The following is a 20486-nucleotide window of genomic DNA, read 5'->3' on the forward strand; positions in this document are numbered from 1 at the left end:
CTCTTCTGAAAGAAGCTAAAGAAAATCATGGTGAGGCTTTTGCATCCAACAGTTTCATTTACCATCTCAGAATGTGGTTCTGCATCAGCTGGTCGGAAAAGCTCCCCAAGTTCAAAAAGGTTTTAGAACAAACTCCTCTATTCCCTACACAATATGGCACCACATGACTTGCTAAGAAACTACACGATCATTAAACTGGATTTTAGCAAACCTTATAAACTAGCAAACTGAGTGGAATGAGGCTTTTAAAAGATTTTGTTCTCCTGGGGCAGGGTCATCCTTTGAGCCTTTGATGTCTATTCTAAGGTAAACTAATTGCCATATTTTAGCTGCTGCTAAGACAAGCAGATAGTAGATTTTTTTTTTCAATGGAATTTGTGTGTTAATAAGGACTGCTTTTAGGGAAAATTTTCAGGCAATCATTTACTGAGATTATGGTAAACCAAAAAGCTTTTAAAAATGCTTATGTGAACTTTAATGTGTTTATAAGATGTCCTTAGTGACCAGAGTTTGCTTCTCAGAGGCTGAGACAAAGTAAACACAGTGTTATTGATTAAGATCACTTCAAACACTTGCTATCTTCAGTTTTTGTTTTGAGCAATTTTTCTGCTGCAGGTTTTGGATCCAACAAAATAGAATTTATAAATTGTGCTCACTAGCAAAAGTCACAAACTGCACATGAAATTATTTAAAAAGAGAAAGCAAACTTTTTGGCAACAGAGGCAACCTTCTGTGCCACAATTACAACAACAAAGATGCTTAATATCAGACATTTAATTAAATAATGGGCCTCGTTCTTAGAAGACTGAGCAGTCATTTTGAAGTCACTTCAGGCCTAAGCTCTTGGTACCAAAATCATGTCAATCTCCCCAAGCAAGAAAGGTGTGTAACCTGGTGCTGTGAGGTGCTGGCCCTGACAGTGTCATTAGATGCCAGGTAAGTGGAAACCAGACCAGGAGAAAACTGTTCCCTGGCACATGGCTCTGCTAGTATGGGCCGCCTGGGCATTGCTGTGGTTCCTATCCATGAATATCATGTGAAATCACATTGGTGCTGGTTCACAGCCAGTATTTAATGCTGGTTATTGCCAATCAGAGAGGATCATGACTCAGCTTTGTGCCTGGTGCATCCCGGGGTTGCAGGGTGGGTTGAATCACTGTTAACAGTGACAGAGACAGTCAGCATTTGATCTGTTTATATATGCATGTCTGTGTCTCCACGGGTTTGATGGGTTTCTTCTTTGTTTACACACTGTCCTGACTTTCTGTAAATTTCATGGCCATGTTGTAATTCATTCATGCACTCCATGTTTTCATAGCCTTTTACTTTATTGCATTCTCTCTGCAAACTCTTTCATCTGCATTCCTCCTCCATATAGCCTCACTTCATTCTCGAAACGCTTGCATGGAGATGATGTAAGGAATCCCTTCTGGCCCTCCTTCCCATTTTCCCTCCCCCCTTCTTTCCATGCATTTGTTTGTTCTCGTTCCTAATTGCTCCCAGATTTTCTGGGTGGTCCATCTGTGAACTAGATAATGGTAGAGTGCCTCTGCCTGCTAGGAGCTGGTGTGCTGTGCTTGTCTTGTGGCCTCCTGACTGCTCTTCAGAGTTGTTCTGTCTTTTATCTCTTTTGTTTGTCTCATGGCTCTTTCACACCTGCTAGAAATTCTGTGCTTGTGCAACGGGAAGAGTGAGGGTGGGAAAGAAATAGAGTAGGAACCTCCTGCAGTTAGTCTCTCTGGTTCATGTTCTTTATTTTTTAAAACTATCCTTGAAGCTGGTGGCAATGTGCTAAGGTGCATGTTTCTCCCTTCCTGCCCAGAGCCCCATTGCTCTTGAGATGTTTCTGGCAAAGTGACACTATGCAGGAAGGGAAGGTAACAGTAGAGAGCTGTGTAAAAACTGCATGAGTCTGTCTGTCACCTCAGTCCTTGGCTGGAAGGGCTCCTGAAAACAAGCCCATTAGTGTTGGTTTGTTCAGGCAAGCTGTGGAAGATAAGCTGGCTGTCATCAGGGTCTATTTTGCTGGCCTACATAGTGGACACTGTTTTTGTTCAGTGTTTTTCACAAACAGCAAAAAACTCACACCCAATTACAGATAAGAGAAGGATTTAGGGAGCTAATTGCTTTTATCATTTCCTAGACCTTAGACAAAAAATGAGGTGTGAGATCTGAATGTTAAGAGCTAATCTGCTAAACAAAAAGCAGTTTGCTAAGCCCAGAAAGCAGTGAGTGCATCTAGACTCGCTCAACGGGATGCCAAGAGTTTGCTGGGACTCAGCTGAATTGCTGTGAAATGTGGGCAGAAAATGTGGGCAGATATCACCTGGGCCGTTGCTGCACTTGGGGAGGGAGTTCTGGGAGAGCTGTGTGTGCCATTTGATACCTACATATGCATATTCTGTCTTAGAGGATCTTCACCCTGACAGCTGCTCTTTCTAGACATATTTTTCTGGGTTAATAATAAATGTCTTCACTAGTGCTTGCTGTATCTTTCTGAATCCTAGCCCCTTTGAACAGTTTCTAAAATTGAATTTGCTCATATTGATCTAAAAAAGCAGGTGCACATTTTTGCCGTACCAATGGCTGGGAACAACACAAGGCAAGAGGTAGATGAGGGATTGTTTGGTCCATGCAGGGCAGAGTACACTCAGCACTCTGGGCACTACAGCTGGGTCCCAGAAACTTTGCAAATAGCATTAGAGTGATGCTCGGAGATTACAGAAAGTGTATAGTCTTGAGCTGTAATGGGTCATGCTCTTATTCCTTTGTATGTCTTATGTGAACACTAAAAACTTACTCTTCATAGGGGCTGATATGATCACAAAGTTAGATGATTCCAGGAGCAGGGAATTCCTCATGGGAAATGTGTAGCTGGAAAACTGTCAGCTCCAGAAACAGCTTGAGAAGCAGCAGAGTGTGCAGGAAGGGGCTGTGATGGATCTCGTGCCGTGCTTGCCTGCCTGTGCAAGGGGAGCAGCCGTACTTGCCCTCCCCAGCCTGGGCACCGGGCAGTGCTGGACTGGGCTCCAGCCCAGCTGTAGCATGAACACCCCTCAGGAAGGCACAGGGGCTCCCTAACACTCTCATGGTACAAAAGGCAGGATTTAACACTAAATTTTCATTAATTCGGAGAGGTGAGAGGGGCAGTTCATGTGCCAAAGTAAACATGGACATGGGGAGACACCTGCCCAGCAGATTTAATCATGTTAACATGCAAGATTTATGCAAAGAAGACAAACCAGGCGTGTGTTCAAAAGCAGCATTGAGTTCAGCTGCAGAGACTTTTGTGTCTTTAAATAAGTTTACAACTTAAATCTTGGCTCATAAAGGGCCAAACCTTCAAGTTCTCATTCACTTTTCACTCCATCTACCCTCTCATTGAAGTCAGCAGGAGTTCAGGTGGAGTAAAGCCTGATTAGGCACCAAAGCAAACTTTACTTTGGAAACCCACGCCACTTTATTGCTCCATTGGCCAGCTAATGGAGAGTGAGCAGAGCTGTGCAGCACCCTCTTTGCAACAGTAGATTTCCTGTTTCAGAGGATTTCTGTCTTGGAATTGCCAGAGTGCAAACCCTTTGAAAGTGCCTTTTTGGTATGTTCGGTGCCTGTTTGGTATGCCTATTTTGTCCTGTTATTGATTGGTTGGTGGGCAGGATGAGATTATTTGATAGTGAAGAACAGTATGGCTTTCATGAGTTACATACTTTATAAGGAGCTGAAGGACCTCTCTGGAGTGTTGCAGTGAAGTGCCTTCATCACTGAAGTAATAGGAAGAATTTCTTCAAATGAGTCAGAAATCTGTGAGGTGGAGTCTTGTCTTGAACAAAGGTGAAGAGAAGTGGACCTAGCAAGGTTAGCTGCAGTGTGTGATTGCACAGCATTTTTCAGTATGTCCCTTTATGCTTGCTGCTCTCAGATGTCCACTGTTGATGCCTTGGGCACCTTGTTCATCTCCATTTCATTAAACAGTGTTTTATTCAGTGCACCTAGACCAGCAGCTCCCACAGCCTCTCCATTGTCTGCCTTCAGCAGGGAGACACGCTGGTGTAGACTCTTTCATTTTAGTGCTTCTCACTAAATCTAGCCCTGTTGCCTCAGTGAAATGTGCATGACCAGCTCTCACCCTGAGAGCGAGTTCTGTTATTTATCTTCGCCTTGGTTTTATTTGGTGTGTGAGGGCAAGTGCCTGTCTCATTTCAGTGGCTGCATGACCTGGTGGGTAACTGGTGAGCTGATATGGACACTCATGGAGATGTCCCTGCTCCACAGGTCCCTGGGGAGGAGCAAGGGGGGGAATGGTCAGAAATCTGGCTTAGGCTCATGGCTGTGCACAGAACCAAGAGTGGCAGAGGCTCAGCCTCGCCTTGGCAGGAGCAGAAATGGCAAAGTAGACCTAACTCTTAAGAAATTTGTGAATGGGGTGAGGAACTGATCTGGTTCCTGAGGAAGAGACAAATTTCTTCACTAAGATCAAGAGGAATGAGGCTTGGGCTTGTTATATTTCAAAGTACTCTGTTTTTTTATTGATGCCCTCCAAGTTACATCTACTGGAATAGGGAGACCATGCCAGTAAGGCCTCTTCACCTCATCAGGTACAATGAATCTTACTTGAATCCAACTCAGCCTTCTACTTCCAGCTGGTTAAACAGCACTGGATGTTTGGAGCCCAATTCTTGTTTGATGAATGTGTTAACTTCCATGTATTTATTCAGGATACGCATCACTGTGATCTGAATCCAGCCCATCCAGTGCAGCTGAGCATAAAACGAGGTTGGAGAGTGGAGAGGTGTATTTTAGGTTTTGAGGTCTCAGCATCCTTTTTATCAATTTTTCCAGATGTTCTTCACACCATTTCTGGGAAGGAAAGGCGAGGTTTCTCCACCAGCATACACAAAAAAGTGACTGGCATATTTATGGTTTTTCCTTGCAGCTTTTCTAGTAAAAAGATATTAGACTCCTTTTACAAGCAAAAAGCACATAAAATTATATCCATGGTGGTTTTTTTTTCATTCCTTGATTCCATATGGTAAACATTCATGTATGGAAGGTGGAAAATGCATAATTCTGTCTTATTCTACACTTGCCCTTTTCTCTCTCCCTCCTGTCCCATATCAGTAAGGAATCATCACATTATTTCCTTTTTTTAATATGTACCATTTATTTCTGACATTTCTAACCCCTATGTGTGAGGCACTTGAAATTACTGTGTTTGATTCCACCTTGGCAAGGCTGTGGGGCAGAGCCACGAAGGGGCAGAGGACAGGGAGGGTTTCAGAACCTGGCCAGAGGGATGAAGGGGATGTTACCCTGGCACTGGGGACCCAAGTGCCTGGCTGCTAGTGCAAACCAGTGTGAGTTGGCCTGCCCCTTCTCCAGTGCCATTAATTATTTCCCATCCTGGTTGTACCTGTCATATAACCTTGCGGGAGATCCATTGCACAAATAGGGTTAAAACCGGATGGCCTGGAGAGGGATTTAGAGCTGTGATCAAATCTGCTGTAAATGTCACAGTTGATGGTGGTATGATATCAGAACAAAGGCCAAAATGAACTTGTAAATTGAAAAGAAAGATTAGGAAAAAAAGAACATTACAAGATGAGAGTTAAAACTGATTAAGGGGCCAATCTCTCTGATGCCTAATCAAGAGTTACGGGGGGTTGTGCGCTGAGGATCTCCACAGGGGAGGGAGGAAGAAATCTTCCCTCCAGGCTGCACAGCAGGAGAACTGCTCCATAACTGTTCCAGCCTAATGGCTTCAGCAGTCTGCCTGGACCCTGACTCCTCTGCTGGCTAAACCAGTCTCGGAGGAGAGGTAGGACAGTCTGCATTCTCCTCTCTGATCTGCAGTAAAGAAAAAAGTGCCAAATTAATATAGCAAGAACAAGAAAACTCAAGTTGTATTAGGTATTAAATATTTAGTGGACAATTACAAAATACTTAGAAGCATAAAGCAATTTGGGAGGTTTTTTTCAGTTCAACCAAATGTCCTGAGGTATGTTTTAAATTGTGTTCATGACACTTTCAAGTTCATCAGTTTTTGTTGTTGCACTGAACTTTCTTTAGCTTTACTTTTCTGTAAAGAAAAGCAAGAAAAAAAGCTGATAGGAGGAGTTTAGGCTTTTTGAAGACAGAAGTAATCCTAACTTCTGTAAAAGTGTCTATGTGAACCTCTATTAAACCAGAGAGTTTGGATTTTAAAAAAATCCCCACACAAAAAACCCAAAGCAAAAAAAATTTATACATAGAGACCAAGCATGGAAAACTTCCATCTCCAAGGTGACTACTTCTGAAAAAAATGAGTGAGTAGGAAAAGAATGTTATAATTGTAGCTGTATTGCTACTTTATCTGTAAAGGATATGACCAAGCACCCAGCAGAGTAAGTGTAAAGTGAGGCACTTAGGGACAAGAAGTCAACAGTGCTGATACCAAAAGGAGGCTAGCTGAAAAGCAGTAAGCCACACTTAGCCTTTCCTGCTTCTCAAACATTTAAATTGGGTCAATTCCCATGTGTTGGAAAGACTGAGGGCAAAACTGGGCAACTTCAGGTTTTGTGTTAATTGGCTTTAGTACATCTGACAATGAAGGCTGCCCTCCACCCCCACACAGAAATGCATCTACATGTGCTTAGTGTTTGCAGTGCTTGGAAATGGAAGGTACTATAAGCAGAGATCTCAGTTATTTTCTTAGGATTGTTGCATTTCAGAGAGGCATGTGATGGTTGGTGTCTGATATTTTTAGATGGTATTTTTGAAAGGTGCTTAGTCTTCTTATGATGGGTTCACCCTGGCTGTACACTGGGTGCCCATCGAACCTGCTCTGTTATTCCATCTTGGAGCTGGCTGGCATTGGCTCTGTGGGACACGGCGAAAGCTTCTGGCAGCTCCTCACAGAAGCCACCCCTTCAGCCTCCCGTTGCCAAAACCTTGCTAGGCAAACCAAATGTCCTTCTGTGCAAAGTAGTAGTCTTTGAAAGGAGTTTAGGAATAACAGTCTCAAAAATTAAGGCTAGAATGGATTGTCCAAGTGATTTTAGGAAGAAGGACCTGACTTTTCTGCCTTAGGACATTACTAATGGCAAAAGAAAATAAATCATCCCTGCTTGTCACAGAAAGGAAAAGCTCTGTCCTGCTTTTAGCCATACAAGATTAAGGACCAACTTGAAGAGGATTTTACAGGCTTAGAGTGGAGAATTTGGCCCCAGAACTCTGTATATGATCTGGGTGCTGCAAATGGGGGCTGGCTGAAGCTCACACCATTCCTTGGCCTCTGTCAGCCCCTTCAAGGTGGTTCTGCCATGGGTACAAGGTGATGTGGTGACATGGGGGGACCCGTGTGCCCCTGCCCCAGGGGTAGTGCTGGCTGCAGTGCTCCTTCATGTAGACCTCTGGGGTGCAGTGGGAGAGCTGCTCTTTGGCTGAAGTAGCTGTTGCCAAGCCAAATCATGAGCTGTAACCACAGGGTTTCTTCAGGGCTCTGGTGAAGTCCTGCATCAATGGGTTCCTGTTGATGTGGTATCAAGGCTGGCTCCGTAGTTTCCCAAACCCCTCGTTACCAGTTGTGGTCATAGGGCCCATCTTTGCCCCAGCTCCTCAGCTGTATCAGCTCAGTGTTTGTGGATCTGTGTGATGTGTGAGCTGAAGGATCACACAGGGTGGTGTGGGGAGCACTGTCAGGTTCTGCCACTGCCTGGCGAGGCCAGGAGCTGCCTTAGCCATCAGTGACCCCAAGAACATCCATGGAGTTGCTGCTGCTGAAGGGGTGTGACTCTCTTAACCTTTTCCCATCCAGGCAGGATAAACAATTCACAGCCACCCATGGGCTGAGCTCAGTACTCTGTGCTCCCATGGATTGGAGAGACGCTCTCAGTGTGCCCCCAGTCAGCCTTGCAGGGCTGTCCATCCAGATACAGATGATGCTTCTCAATGAACATTTGGCTGAATAACATCAAATATAGTTTATAAAGAGGGAAGGTTACCCTGTAACCTTTCACACACTCTGTGGCTTTGGAAGTACCTGGAGGGGAGCTTGTTGCACTAAAGAAGGCCTGGAAACGCTGCCCATGGCAGGGTGTAAGAGCTCAGCTGCTCTGCAAAGCTGTCGGTTGTTGAGCCTTCAGCAAGGACTTGGTATCCCCCAAAGCCTGGCTGTCTGCTGCAGGAGTCACCTCTGGTAACTTCTGATGTCTCCCAGCCCATAAGTGGCACAGGCAGTGCTACTGTCTTCTTTTCCCTGTGGTTTGTGCCTGGTGACCCTTTGGTCTCCTAGCAGAGGGTTTTTATTAATGGCTTACTGAGTATTTACAGTAAAATGCCGAAGGAGCATGGTTTGGGATGTCTATTTCAGCTGGATCCAGAGTGATTAAGGAGTAGTGTTTGTAGACGCTGACTTTGCAAAGAAAATGCTGATTTTCTTTTTTTTTTTTTTGGTTTACTGTTTATGTGCCTCAGACACTTCCTTGTGAAATGCTCCAGAGATTTCTTTTGATTACACTGCAGCTTCATTATCAGTAATGCCTGTTTGCCTTTTAAATTAAAAAGACCTCCTACTCTGACCTCAGAGTAAACCATTCCTGCAATCAAATGCTAGATAACAAAAAATAACATCTCCTCTTTGTGGATCGAAAGAGAGAAGCCAGCAGAAGCCCCTCGTTGCTACTTTTGCTATTCTGTAGGAGGGTGTACCCTCTCTGTGATGCCTTTGAAGCCCAGAGGATGGAGATGCTATTGCTCACTCAGCCAGCCAGGCCTTTCTGGGATGTTCTGGGTGTCTGAGCACAGAGTTTTGCTGAACCCTCAACATTTGGGATGATTTGCATTTGAGATGATTTGCATGCTTAAATTTTGAATTCCTGGTCTGTAATAATGTTGTTTCAATGTTCTCTTTATGCCAAGTCAGTGAGCCTATGTTAGTAAAGTCTCTGCCCACTGTGTAACTCCTAACAATTCCTGTACATGTGTTCAAGTAAAGCACTTGAGTCTAAACTGAAAGAAAACTAGCTAAACTGAGGCTTGTGGCTGTTCTGGGGGAGTGCCCTCATGCAGCAGGGAGCATCTGAGGAAGGAAATAGATCCCCTCTGGCCAATTACAAAGGTGTGGCTGCAGTCTCTGCCTGGTGAACAGCGCTTGCACTTTGTCCACCAGGACCATGATGGATGTTGCAAGCCTTTAAGCGCTGTTCTGTTGCGGGAAAGGTGAGAGATGGAACTTGTGAATAAAACCACAGGAATACTGCTATGTCTTAGCAGCCAGAGAGGGATCTGCAAGTCCTCTTTGGCAGGTCATACTTGGGGAGAAGCCATTGTGCTTGAACCTGATTCTTCTTCAGAGGACACATAAGGGAGTTTAAGAGCCAAGAGACTGAAATTAAAATCAGCAGTCTGCTTGTAAAGGATTTGGTGATTAGGATTGATCAAAGCTGGAGAGGTCTGCTTCAGATCTCTCTTCCTGCTCTTTGTATTTTATGTTGATGTGATTTTCAGTAACAGAAACATGTCAGCAAGAAACAGCAAACTTTTGTGTAAGTTATTGTTTGAAATGTGTGGAAGAGATCAATTATTATGTTTTAATTCTAAAATTTCAAAATAGAGAGAAGAGTTTTGCCCTCTTTTGCCCTCAAAATTTAATCCACAGCTAAAGGTGACAAGGACATAAACTTTCTAGTCTTTTACCTTGTGTTTACCTACATGGGATATTTTGCAAAAATTTTTTCTCTTCCCCTCCCTCATTCTCACCCATCCCTGCTGTCACAGTGTGAGGGGCATTTCTTCCAAGATGTTTCTTATATCAGGAGAGAAAGCAGGCCAGCCAGAGTTTCTCAGGCTGTCTTCAGCAGAGTATGGGCAGTGGAAGGAGAGACTGAACAAGGGTTTACCTGCTGCTTCTTTTGAAAACACATATGGGTAGGAGGGAGCCTGTGGAGTAAGGGACAGAACTTCAGCCTACACCTTGGGAGATTTTCTGGTTTAAACCAAGCTCCACGATGATTTACCTGTTGCTGTCTGCTGCAGCTGTAGGGTGGAAGAACCAGTGAAGCTGCACCTGAGGCAGCATAGTGAGGGCTTCACAGGTGTTCAGATGACAGGGAAAACAGCTGCAGCTTTGTTGTGCTCTGGGCTTACCCATGGGCACTGAGTATCTGGCACTGGAGACCCAAGCTTCTGCCATGGGTTCTTGGCAAGTTTTTGACACAGGGGTAGCAGCTGGGAAATGTGCTTGTGTGCTTTAGTTGTGTCATCTTTAGCAGCCCTGGTGAGGCTCCATTAGTACCTCAGTTCTTCCTTCTGTAAAGTGGAAAAGCAGCAACAAACCAAATAATTTTGTATGTCTGTATCTGACTGAATTCTTCATTATCTAGAAGGGCAGTGAGTTAAAACCAGTGGCAATTGAATGTATTGCCTATTTGATGTGCTTCTGCTCTCTGTGTCCTCTAGTAAATCATAACAAAACACAAACAAGAATTCAGCTCTCAAAAAGGAGGGCTCTGAATTTTTTCATTATTATTATTATTTTAACTGGGCTATGTGTGTGTTTTCTAAGAGAAGATCCCATTTTAAGGGACACCTGCATCCACTTTAACCTTCCAGTCTTTGTGATCCCTGCTTATGCCACCAGTCAATTAGTGGACTCAGAAGGACATTCTGGGTCAAGCTATACCAAATACCACAAATCCTCATTAATGCTAATTAGTGCTCAGTAGATTAATTGGTGGTGAAGCTCATCTTTTTTTAATTACTTGAGCAAATGAGACAGCAGGACCTTGTGGTCAGCTTTGAATTATTCTGTTTGTTTTGATGCACCTCATTTGAATGTGTAAAGCCAGATGTTTGTTGCCTAGATTTAAAGGCTGTTTGCTTTTGTGAGGGATGAGAAGAAGAGAACACAAAAATAAAATGAAGGTCTCTGTTGACACCTTAGAGCAATTCAGATAGGAAGATGGAAGAGTCATTTTATTCATGGAATGGAAAGCGTTGTTATGAAATAACATGTTGCCTTCAGTTTAGCTTTTGTCATTCACTTAATGAATTAGTGTGATGCTGCTAGCACAGACTTCCAGGCAGGCAGAAGTCATCTTGCCCCTCTTATGAAGCCATCACAAAGGTATTCCTGGCCTAAGGTATTCTGCATTATTGATAGCAACTAAATCTGATTTTAGCTAATTTGACTAATTTTTTTTAACCTTTTTTTTCATGGAAACCGTCAGAATTGGGACCTTGTAACAGTTTTTGTTCTAATTAAGTTTTTGTTTAGTTCAAAGCATTTTGTCTGTGCCCTTTGTCCTCCGTATAATTACACATAGATGGTGCCTCTCCCTTCCCCCCTCGGAGGACACTGACTAACCAGCTAACACATATTTCACTGTGGCTTTCCATGTCACTGACTCCCACAAGAATGTCTGGGGTTGTGACTTCTTCCATTCTGACAGAATTTTTGAGTTCCTGAGTATGAACATGCCCAGTATTTAGATTTTTGAGTTCCTGAATATGAATATGTCCAGTATTCAGAGTATGATCCCATGGTCCTTTATCCTTTTGCCGCTGTGCATCTGAAGATGCCATCCTTAGACCTCATGGCAGTGCTTAGGCACTGCTCAAAGTCACTGGAAAACAGAATTAAATCCAAAAATCACAGCTACTGCTTGGGATGGATTTACAAGCAATATTTTTGTGAGAAGGCCTAACTTGTTGCCTATGAGTCCAGTGTTGTCACTGGTTTTGCATCCAAAGCTTGAGGGAAGCTGAGAAGCCTTCACTTTGTTACCTGTTAGCAGCAGGCAGAAACCTTTTCTGAAAGCGGGGATTTGGTATGAGTGCAAACACTTTACAGTTAAGAAAGCCACTTCACTTTCCTTTGAGGGTTTCCACTGGGAGTTTAATATCTGTTAGTAAATCAAATACTCATCCAGTTCAGAAGATTTGTGTTGCAGTGTTGCATTAACTTCATGTATTAAGAGCTTATTTTATGGTACTTGACTGGTCTTGAAGTCTGTTTAGTCATCCCTTGTACTTGAACCACAAATGCTCTAATTCTACCATGAGTTTTTCTTTCTCTTCATGGATGTAATCCAATATGATTCCCCAGATGCAACTTTATTTTTGAACTTGTTTATTATAATTAGAAATATCAAAGATACTGTAGCTTTGCCTTTCTTAGAGCTGCAGTGTGTTGCTCATGTGGTCCCTTGACAGCACGTTTTCCTCCACACATTGCCTGAGGAGCTAAGCATCATTAGTCTGCACTTCATCTGTTGCTGCGTGGTAGACAAGCAGATGAAAAACTTTTCCTCGTGTGTTTTGCTGCTGTGGTTAATTCCATTCTCAGTGTAAAAATTTTGTGGCAAATATTGCTTATTTGTCCCTTAGAACAAATGCTTTTCATTGGTTTAAGATTCCTTTTTTTGAATCACCCTCCAGTTCTCCTACTGAGATAGGAAAGACTCTTCCTGCATGTTCTTCACCTGCAGGAAGCAAAGAAATGTTGCCTTTCAGTCATTCCCTGGACAGCTGCAGGTTGAGACAGTGTTTCACTAAATTAACAAGCAATATTAAAAAACTGCGGTCTGCAGTTGCGGGGAGGTTGCAGGATACAGCGTCACTAGTTGGCACAGTCATTGGTCATGGCTGGTTCTGCAGGCTGCCAGCTTTGTAAGCAAGCTGGTAAAGGTTGGATGAGTCTCATGTCTTGCTTCTTTTGCCTTCCTTCGCATCACCCTTACCTGGTGATTCTTTGTGCAGCATTTTCCATCATGCTGCCTGCTTGGAGCAGGTAGAAAATTCTTTGTATATGTACTTGATTTTCTTGCTGCAACCAAGCAACAGGTCTGGGCTTTTTTAAGCAATTGGGTCCTCCAAGATTTTTAGAAGCTTTCATGCTCTGACCCTGGTTTTAATGGAAACCCGTGATCCATTCTTCTTTGAAAACAGGCAGTTCTTGTGAGCCAAGATTTGTTAGTTTGTTTGACAAACTCAGCTGGAATCAATACTTTGCTTCCAAATTTATGATCAACTTCTATTTTATGTTGAGGGAATACTGCTGATTGCAGGCAGGGAAAGCAGCCTGCCATACCCCTTGCAGGTGAGATTCTGTGGTGCCAAGGGAAGGAGGGGAAGAGACCAAATATCTGAAAATGCTGACAGTTTATAAAGATTTTAAAGAGCAGTCATTAGGTTTAGAAGCTTCTACTTCAAGTGCATGGGTTGAGAGGTAAAAGAGAAGGATTCCACCCTTTCTTTTGTGGACACCTCATTATGCACAGAACAGAGGACTGTGAGCCTGGCTATTACCCTAATGGACTATTAAGTGGAATATAAGCCTGCATGGCTGGTTTTTCTATTACAGACATCTTGAAGTTTCTTCAGTTACTTTCAGATACTGATTGAAGTTAACAAACTGCTTCAATGAAAGGGAGTTGTTTGTTTAAAACTGTTGTAAGCTTGTCGACAGCAGTAGCTGTGCTTGCTGGGATTTCCATTTCATGCACCAGATGCGTGTGAATTTGTAATCTAATCCGAGAAAGATACCAGCATTGGCATTCAGGTTGTATCCATGTTTGCAGTATAACCAGTGGAATCGCTGCTTGTGAATAAAGATGTGAAAGAAAAAGCAGACTGTGAAAATGGAGACACAGTGTAAATGTCATGCAAATGGGATAAAGACACTGCAAGGAGCTGTACCAGCAAACAGATCCCTTCTGTGGACTAGCTCCATCCCAGTGTTAGGGATAAGGGTGAGATGGGAAAAACAGACCAATCGTGGAGAACTTTGAACTAAAGTAAACTGTAGTATCTTTCTGAAAATAATCTGTTATTTAAGTTACTTGAGGCTCGAGTGCAATGAGATTTGAAGGCCTACATTATTTTAAAACTTCATTGAACTTAGTGGGACTCATATACATAATTAAGTGCTTTGAAAGGTCAGGATCTTACTCATCATTTTTTAACTCTGGGCATAAATAATAATAGTTTAATAAAAATCGAAGTGGAGAGTGCCCCTAATATTTTTTGTACGTATTACATATTTACTATTGTAAATTCACTGTGTTTTTCATCTTAAGTTTGTGTTTTCACTTTTTGTAAGTTCAGCAATAATGTTTTCAGGCCTCTGACAGGTGCTATGTAAACCAAGGAAGTTTTTAATAAAAGAAACTGGATAGAAAGGTCTCTTTCCTAATGGGATGTTTAAATGAGAGTGTTCTTTGGAAGGCAGAATTAACTATGGGTCCTACCTTTGGTTGCTTCAGGCCATTTTGCAGGTGTGATAGAAGCCTTCTGCCTTGTGCTAAGCTGCAATGCTTTGCTCCTTCTCTCTAAGGCAGTTTGTGGATGCTGTGATTCATGTATGTAACACTAAAGAGAAATCTTCTTAATGTTCCATATCACTTGATGTCAGACTTCTGATACAGTTTGTAATAATTTAGAGGCATCAGGCATTCAGAAATCACAATGATGGTAATGTTAGGGATGAATTAACCAAAAGTAGACTTATACAAAGTGTCCTTAGAAAGGAGGAGTTTCCATTGTTACAGAGTCCCCTTGATAATGTGCAGTATAAAGAAAGAGAAATTCTTTCTCATGCTACAGCCACCTTTAATACTGATAAAGTCAAAGCTGCCAAGTACTTTAAACACAGTTGACTTTTAGCTTGAAATCATCTGGTTACTCACTCGCGTTTTCTCTCTTTCTCTCTCCCTTAGCGTGAACGAACGTGACCATTTGTTAAAAAGGCTCGGCAGGAAAACTCCTCCGAGCCTTTTCCGCGCTCACTCTGTCCAGCAAAGTGTATCACGTAAGTAGTAGCTCACGTCTGCGAGTGTTTCACAGCTTCAGCCCCAGATGAGGCAGGCAAAGGGTGATTATTTTTTAATTAAATTGTAGGTAGTGATAATCTAGTGCAGAGGCTGAGCTGCCAAGCAAGACACATACATTTGGAAGTGGAATTAGTGTATCTGGCCCTAGGCAAGGGGAGCTCAAATGTTGTTAATTCCCTAGGATCCAATCAACAGGCCCAAATGATAAAATCCCAGTATGCAGGTTCTCTTAAGGTAGAATTCTCATAGTCCTAAGAACAGTCTAAAAATCAAAAACTCTACATAAAATAAACATTATGATGGAGCCTAGCTTGAATAGAAATGGTTTCTTTAATGAAATGCCATATTAGCTGTGGTGAGCTGAGAATATAGCAATGTTGCTACTGAGGAAAGCCATGGCCTGCACAGCTGCCTCTCTCCTCTCCCTCTTTGTCTTGGGAGAAGAAGAGCTATGTCACAACTGGTTGCTGTTGCTGCTGCTTCAAATAAATGGCATTTCTTGTTGGTGTAGAGGTCATCCATTTATTCATCTTCCTGGAGGAACAGGCCTCGTATCTGCTGGACCTGATGGGTTTCTGCCAGTGTTTTAAAGGTTTCCACAGTATTAAAAGTCATCACTAGCAGCTCTGTAGGCCAGATCCATGAAGGATCATGCTGTCTTGAGGGACCAGAGAGTCCAGTCAGCCCGTTCCAGTGGGAAAATGCAGTCTCTCCTGTGATTAAACTGGTGGTCAAAATATGCTCATTTAGCAAAGAAAATAACCCCCTCAGTGTGCAGTGTTGGTGCACACAGGGCAAGGGGCAGACACTCGGGATTTGGGTTTTGCATTGCCACTGCACTAAGAAGTGATACCCAGACTGCTTAAGAATGACAGAGAAGTCAAATCTCATCGCTGTAGCAGAACTGTTGTGGCTCAGGTCATGGAGGCTGGGCTGGGATAATACCTTTCCTATGGGAAATTAGACTAGAAGGGGTGGGGCAGTGATGCATCTGATAGTCTTTGTCCTTGATAGAGCCACTGGAAGCCATCACTGCCAAAGGATGCAGGATCTTCAGTGACCAATCCCATTAGATCTGGGAAGAGAGGCCAGTGAGCACAGCAGCCCTGTGGACCATGTGTTTCTGCCCAGATTTAATCCTTTGTATAAAGGAGCCAGGAATGCTGATAGCAACATGGTTTTGGGCATGCAAACACACTCTTTGAGGAGATTCCAAAAGCAATGATTGGCAGAAGAAATCCATGAAATGCATAAATAAATTGCTGTCAAAATAGTCTGCTGTGGAGACTTACCACAGTCTGTGCAAAGCAGTGCAGAAAGGAGATACACCAGAAGTAACTAGTCAGACTTAATATGTGCTTTTAATCTCAAAGAACACATCATCAGGTTGTTAGTAGGTGAACAGCTATTGGGAAACAAAAATGAGATCTAAATAAACCCCAGTTTGGATAACCAGCTTCCCTATAAATACAAATGATTAAGTGCTAAATGAGTCAGGCCAGTCAGGAGAGGTTACAATCCGCAATCTGTTTTTCACATGAACATAAATTTTGACTGTGAAGCTGTTAGGATTGAATGATGCTTTTTGTAATGTATCTGTGACTTCTGTCATCTCTTGTCAAATATTATTTTGCAGTGTTGCATAGTTTCTATATGCACAAGGCCATGTGAAATCCAGGGAACATATGTGCTGTTTTCACAACCCTAAATTGTACAACTGTTTACTAAATGCTAGAAATCTTCAAAGCAAGGAGTTGATGAATAGGGCAGTAGCCTTGACATACCAGGCTGGTATCTTAAATCACACTGCTAGTACTCTGTTCAAAGTCTTGAACTATTTGTATGTTTCCACCAGAACCTAAATTCCCAGACTGTGAGGACCAATAATTACTTTTGCGACTTCATCTTTGAATCTGTTGCTTGCATATAAAGCAGGAAAATGGTTTGTTTAGTTAGAGCTGACAAAGGCTTAAGCGAATTAATTGCCTTGGTCCCAACAAGGAATGAAAATGGGATTAAATTTACTAGCACGGATTTTAAAGATTCAGTACTGGATTGGAAATTACTTTATTTTTGATAACAACCATTCCCAGATATTTCTGGAGGAAGCTAAAGGGGCTCACACTTGAGGGAAGAAGCAATAATGATTTCCAAAAACTCTCCCTCAGAGAGTTTGCAGGAGGTTGTTTTCTCCAGGTGTCCATCCAAGTTTGTCTTATTTTTGTTGTGACAAACTCTGTAGATATAAGAGATGACTCTTGACCTCCCCTCTTCTTCTGCGTGACTGACCTGTATCACCTGTGCTCCAGAGGATGGGAAGGGTACCCTCCATCTGTAAGGAAAATTCTACAGCATCCCTCTAGTGCAGTTTCCCTCCTGTAATGCCCCTGCTGGTGTTCAGTTTTTGTTTGTCTCAAAATGCTCTTTAAAAATAGAGCTGAGTCCTGCTCCCATTAAGCACAGCTTTGGCAGAACTCCCCCTGAAATGCCAATAGCCATGCCTGAGTGAGGATTACTGCACTTGGCCCAGGCTTCCTGTGCTAGCAAACAAAATCCCTCTTCCTTTGGCAGAATACGGTGATTTCATAGAGTAAATCTGAATTCAGAGCATATGGTTTGCACCTTATTAATCAGTGGAGAAAAAGCATCTGTCATCTGAAGTTCGTTTCACAGTATGAGGGCTGACAAATAATAAATAATAATAATGTGTTCATGCTGAGGGCTCTAATCCCACCATTTATTCTCCACTAGCAGACACCTTCTTCCTTTCACTTTTCTGCTGGTGCATTTTTATTTGAAAAACAACAGGGTGGCTACTTGAGATGCTTTTTTAACTCTCTTTCCTCTTGCCTTACATGTGTTTGAAATATAATATGCATTCTGTATTTTTTCCAAGATAGATGCTTGTTGACTGTTAAGTGGAGTTGCAGTCTTTTAAAATTGACTTAAGAAATAGGAATAATTGGTTTAGAGTCTGGTGCTGTGGCATCTGACACTATTTTCTACATATGAATACCAGTAAGCTGAAATCTGGTACAAAAGACATGGGACCATTTGTCAGGAATTCCTCTCGGGTCCTTAAAAAAGCACAGGCATAGTTTATCAGAAGAGAAATCAATTATTTCTGTAAGCATTAGTCAAACTGCTCAAGATTTAGGCAGCTCTTCCTTTCCCAGGTTAAATAGAAGATGGTTACTGGAGAAGTCAAAGCTGAGTTAGCACTCGCTGTTTAACTGGTAAATGTGAACCGTGACATTACAGCAGATATCCTTAAAAACTGTGCAGATCCAAACGTTTGGCCTGAGACAGAATTTGGCTGGTCAAGTGATACTCCAATGCTGATTTTCCTTATGTCAGAGGGAGTTTTGCCATTTAAGAAGCAACATTTCCTAAAATAGATTTTAAAAGAAAAAAAGACCTTCACATCTCCCCAACCCCCTAAAAGTTTTAGTGGATTTGAATCTGGGTGTTTTTCTCCAAAGGCAAAGAAAATTATGCATTTTGTATTTTGGATTGTACTAAACCATAATACCACTGCAGTCTGAAGTAGTGAAATGCTACAGAACTAGTGAGAGTTCTGATGGGCTGCCCATTAGGACTGCTTTCTTGCTGGTTGGCCTGAACAAATCCCAGGACAGACAATTTGGGTGTTTCAGAGGAAAGTGCAAGGAGTAGAAGGCTTCTAAAATCAATCCCTGACATGATTGAGACTGTAGGCACTCCTTTCTTGAGCTGGTCTTCTGGAATAAAAAGTGCCCTCTGGACTCTTTCTGGTCCTGATCTGGGAATCTGTTGCCCACGAGAGTGCTGTTGGGCTTGCACAACATTGCTGTCTGTGTTCAAGGAACATTCATTGAGGGGGTTGCTGTAGTCCAGCATTGCACACACCAGAACAGCCATTGCAGTGAGCAGACAGAGTGAGTTAAATTAGAGACCTAACTGGAGACTAGATTCTGATCTACTAATGGAATATCAAAAGCTCTAAGAAAACCTAACAGGATGCTTTTAAAATTCAGTAGATTGCCTGATAATATCTGGCACCAATGAAACCTTGGATTTGATGAGAACGTGAATCTCCTCTTAACAAATGAGTCCCACTGACAGATATTCAAAAGTGCCCCTTTCCTCCTTTAATAGAAAATCTCTGAGTACAAAGATCCTTCCCTCTGTGAGGGTGAGTGGGTTGTGCCCAAAAAGCCCCAAAAACTGCACTCCTTCCTTGGGCTGCTGCAGGACAGTTGAACAATGAGGGCCTTGTTCCCACGGCAGGCTCATAGGTGTGGTTTTAAAACTGGAGTTGGGGGAAAAGTTCAAACTTCCGGAAAGTTCCCTAGTAACTGACAGATGGAAACTTTCATTGTTTTTGGATGGGGTCTGGAAACAGTGGAAATGTAGAGCTGCTTGGGGAATGTGGATGGGGCTTAAGCATTCGCAGCATTTTGATTCCACAAGGCACAGTCAGCTGCCTAAACAGCTTGAAGTTCAATTTTAATTGTAAAGTGAACAGAAAAACGTAATATGAACTCATCTTCCTGTATAGAGATCTACAGGAAAAGTCTTAAATGAACTGCCAAATGTTGAGCTTCAGCTGAGAAGCTTTGGGGTCACAGCCTTTCCCATGACGCACAAAACCCTCATTGCTGGGTGTTCAGGATGGGTGAAGGACATGAAGATGTGAGGATACCCCTGGTGTTCTTAATCACAGATCATTTTAGCCTGAAATTTCTTGCCGCATAAAAGTGTTTTCTACTGGCGTAAGAGTGGTGACTTTGAATTTTGCATTGGCATTGTGGAGTGATTGGGCTGCCTCTCCATAGGCCGGTGCCAGCACTGGGAATAAGCAGGTCATGGGAAGATGATACCCGGGGCTGATTTGTGTGCTCAGGGCTGGATTTGCAGTGGTTATGGCAGTAAAAGGTTCCCCTACGCTGGGTGATCTTATGGATAAGTAAATATGACCAAGCCATCTCCATGCAAATCAGGTAATGGAACATGGGCTTCAATCCTCTAGGGCTTAAACTTGCGGTCTTTGACTGAGTTGACTTATCCATGGAGAATTTAGCCAAAAGAGCTAACAGGATGCTGGCCCTTCACATGGAACAAATCCACTGGAGGTGTTTGTTTAAGTGTGAATCTACCCTTTTTTAAATGAAAGCCTGTTTTGTACATCATATTTCTTTTGCAATGATCCAGTATGGACATACCTTTTTCCAAAAGACTGTTTGCACTTTATGAATGTATTCTGTGAACCTTCAGCTAGAGGCAAGAAAAACCAGCCTGTGCCTCTGTAGCAGTATGTATACTGGCATGGAATCGCTCAGGGAAAATGAAATGGGATCCTGGCATGATTGGTTCCTGCTGTCCTGCAGTCACTCCATTAGGGAGAGGTGACTGGAGCAATGTGACTGTATTTCTGTTTGAATCCTCTCCATTTACTGGCAAAGATTTCCTGTCATGCTTGGGACTCAGGGCATCAAAAAATTTCTGGTCCTTTGCTGTAGTCCTCCATTCAGAATTTTCTGTGGGGTCCCATCTGCATGTCTGTCTGCTGTTTCCCCATGTTGGCCCTTCTGCGACTGTTTCACCAGCAGTGTGGTGTCGTGCAGATGCCATCAGAAATGTCACTTGCCTTTTCCACAGTACTTTGAAAAAAATCAGACATGTGGTAATTTTCATCTG

General features: G+C 42.7%; 1 protein-coding gene across 2 annotated transcripts in view; it reads left to right on the top strand.

Moving 5' to 3' along the window:
- ATP8A2 (ATPase phospholipid transporting 8A2) overlaps positions 1 to 20486 on the top strand; it is a 270602-nt gene that overhangs the window by 243225 nt on the left and 6891 nt on the right. For both annotated transcript variants that reach the window (XM_057366714.1, XM_057366713.1), the window contains one exon: positions 14694 to 14785. In XM_057366714.1, coding sequence (XP_057222697.1) covers positions 14694 to 14785 — 92 coding nt within the window. The remainder of the gene's footprint in view (positions 1 to 14693; positions 14786 to 20486) is intronic.

Source organism: Malurus melanocephalus, unplaced genomic scaffold (genome assembly GCF_030028575.1).
Source record: "Malurus melanocephalus ecotype Western Australia unplaced genomic scaffold, MMel_1.1 scaffold_70, whole genome shotgun sequence".
Taxonomy (NCBI): domain Eukaryota; kingdom Metazoa; phylum Chordata; class Aves; order Passeriformes; family Maluridae; genus Malurus; species Malurus melanocephalus.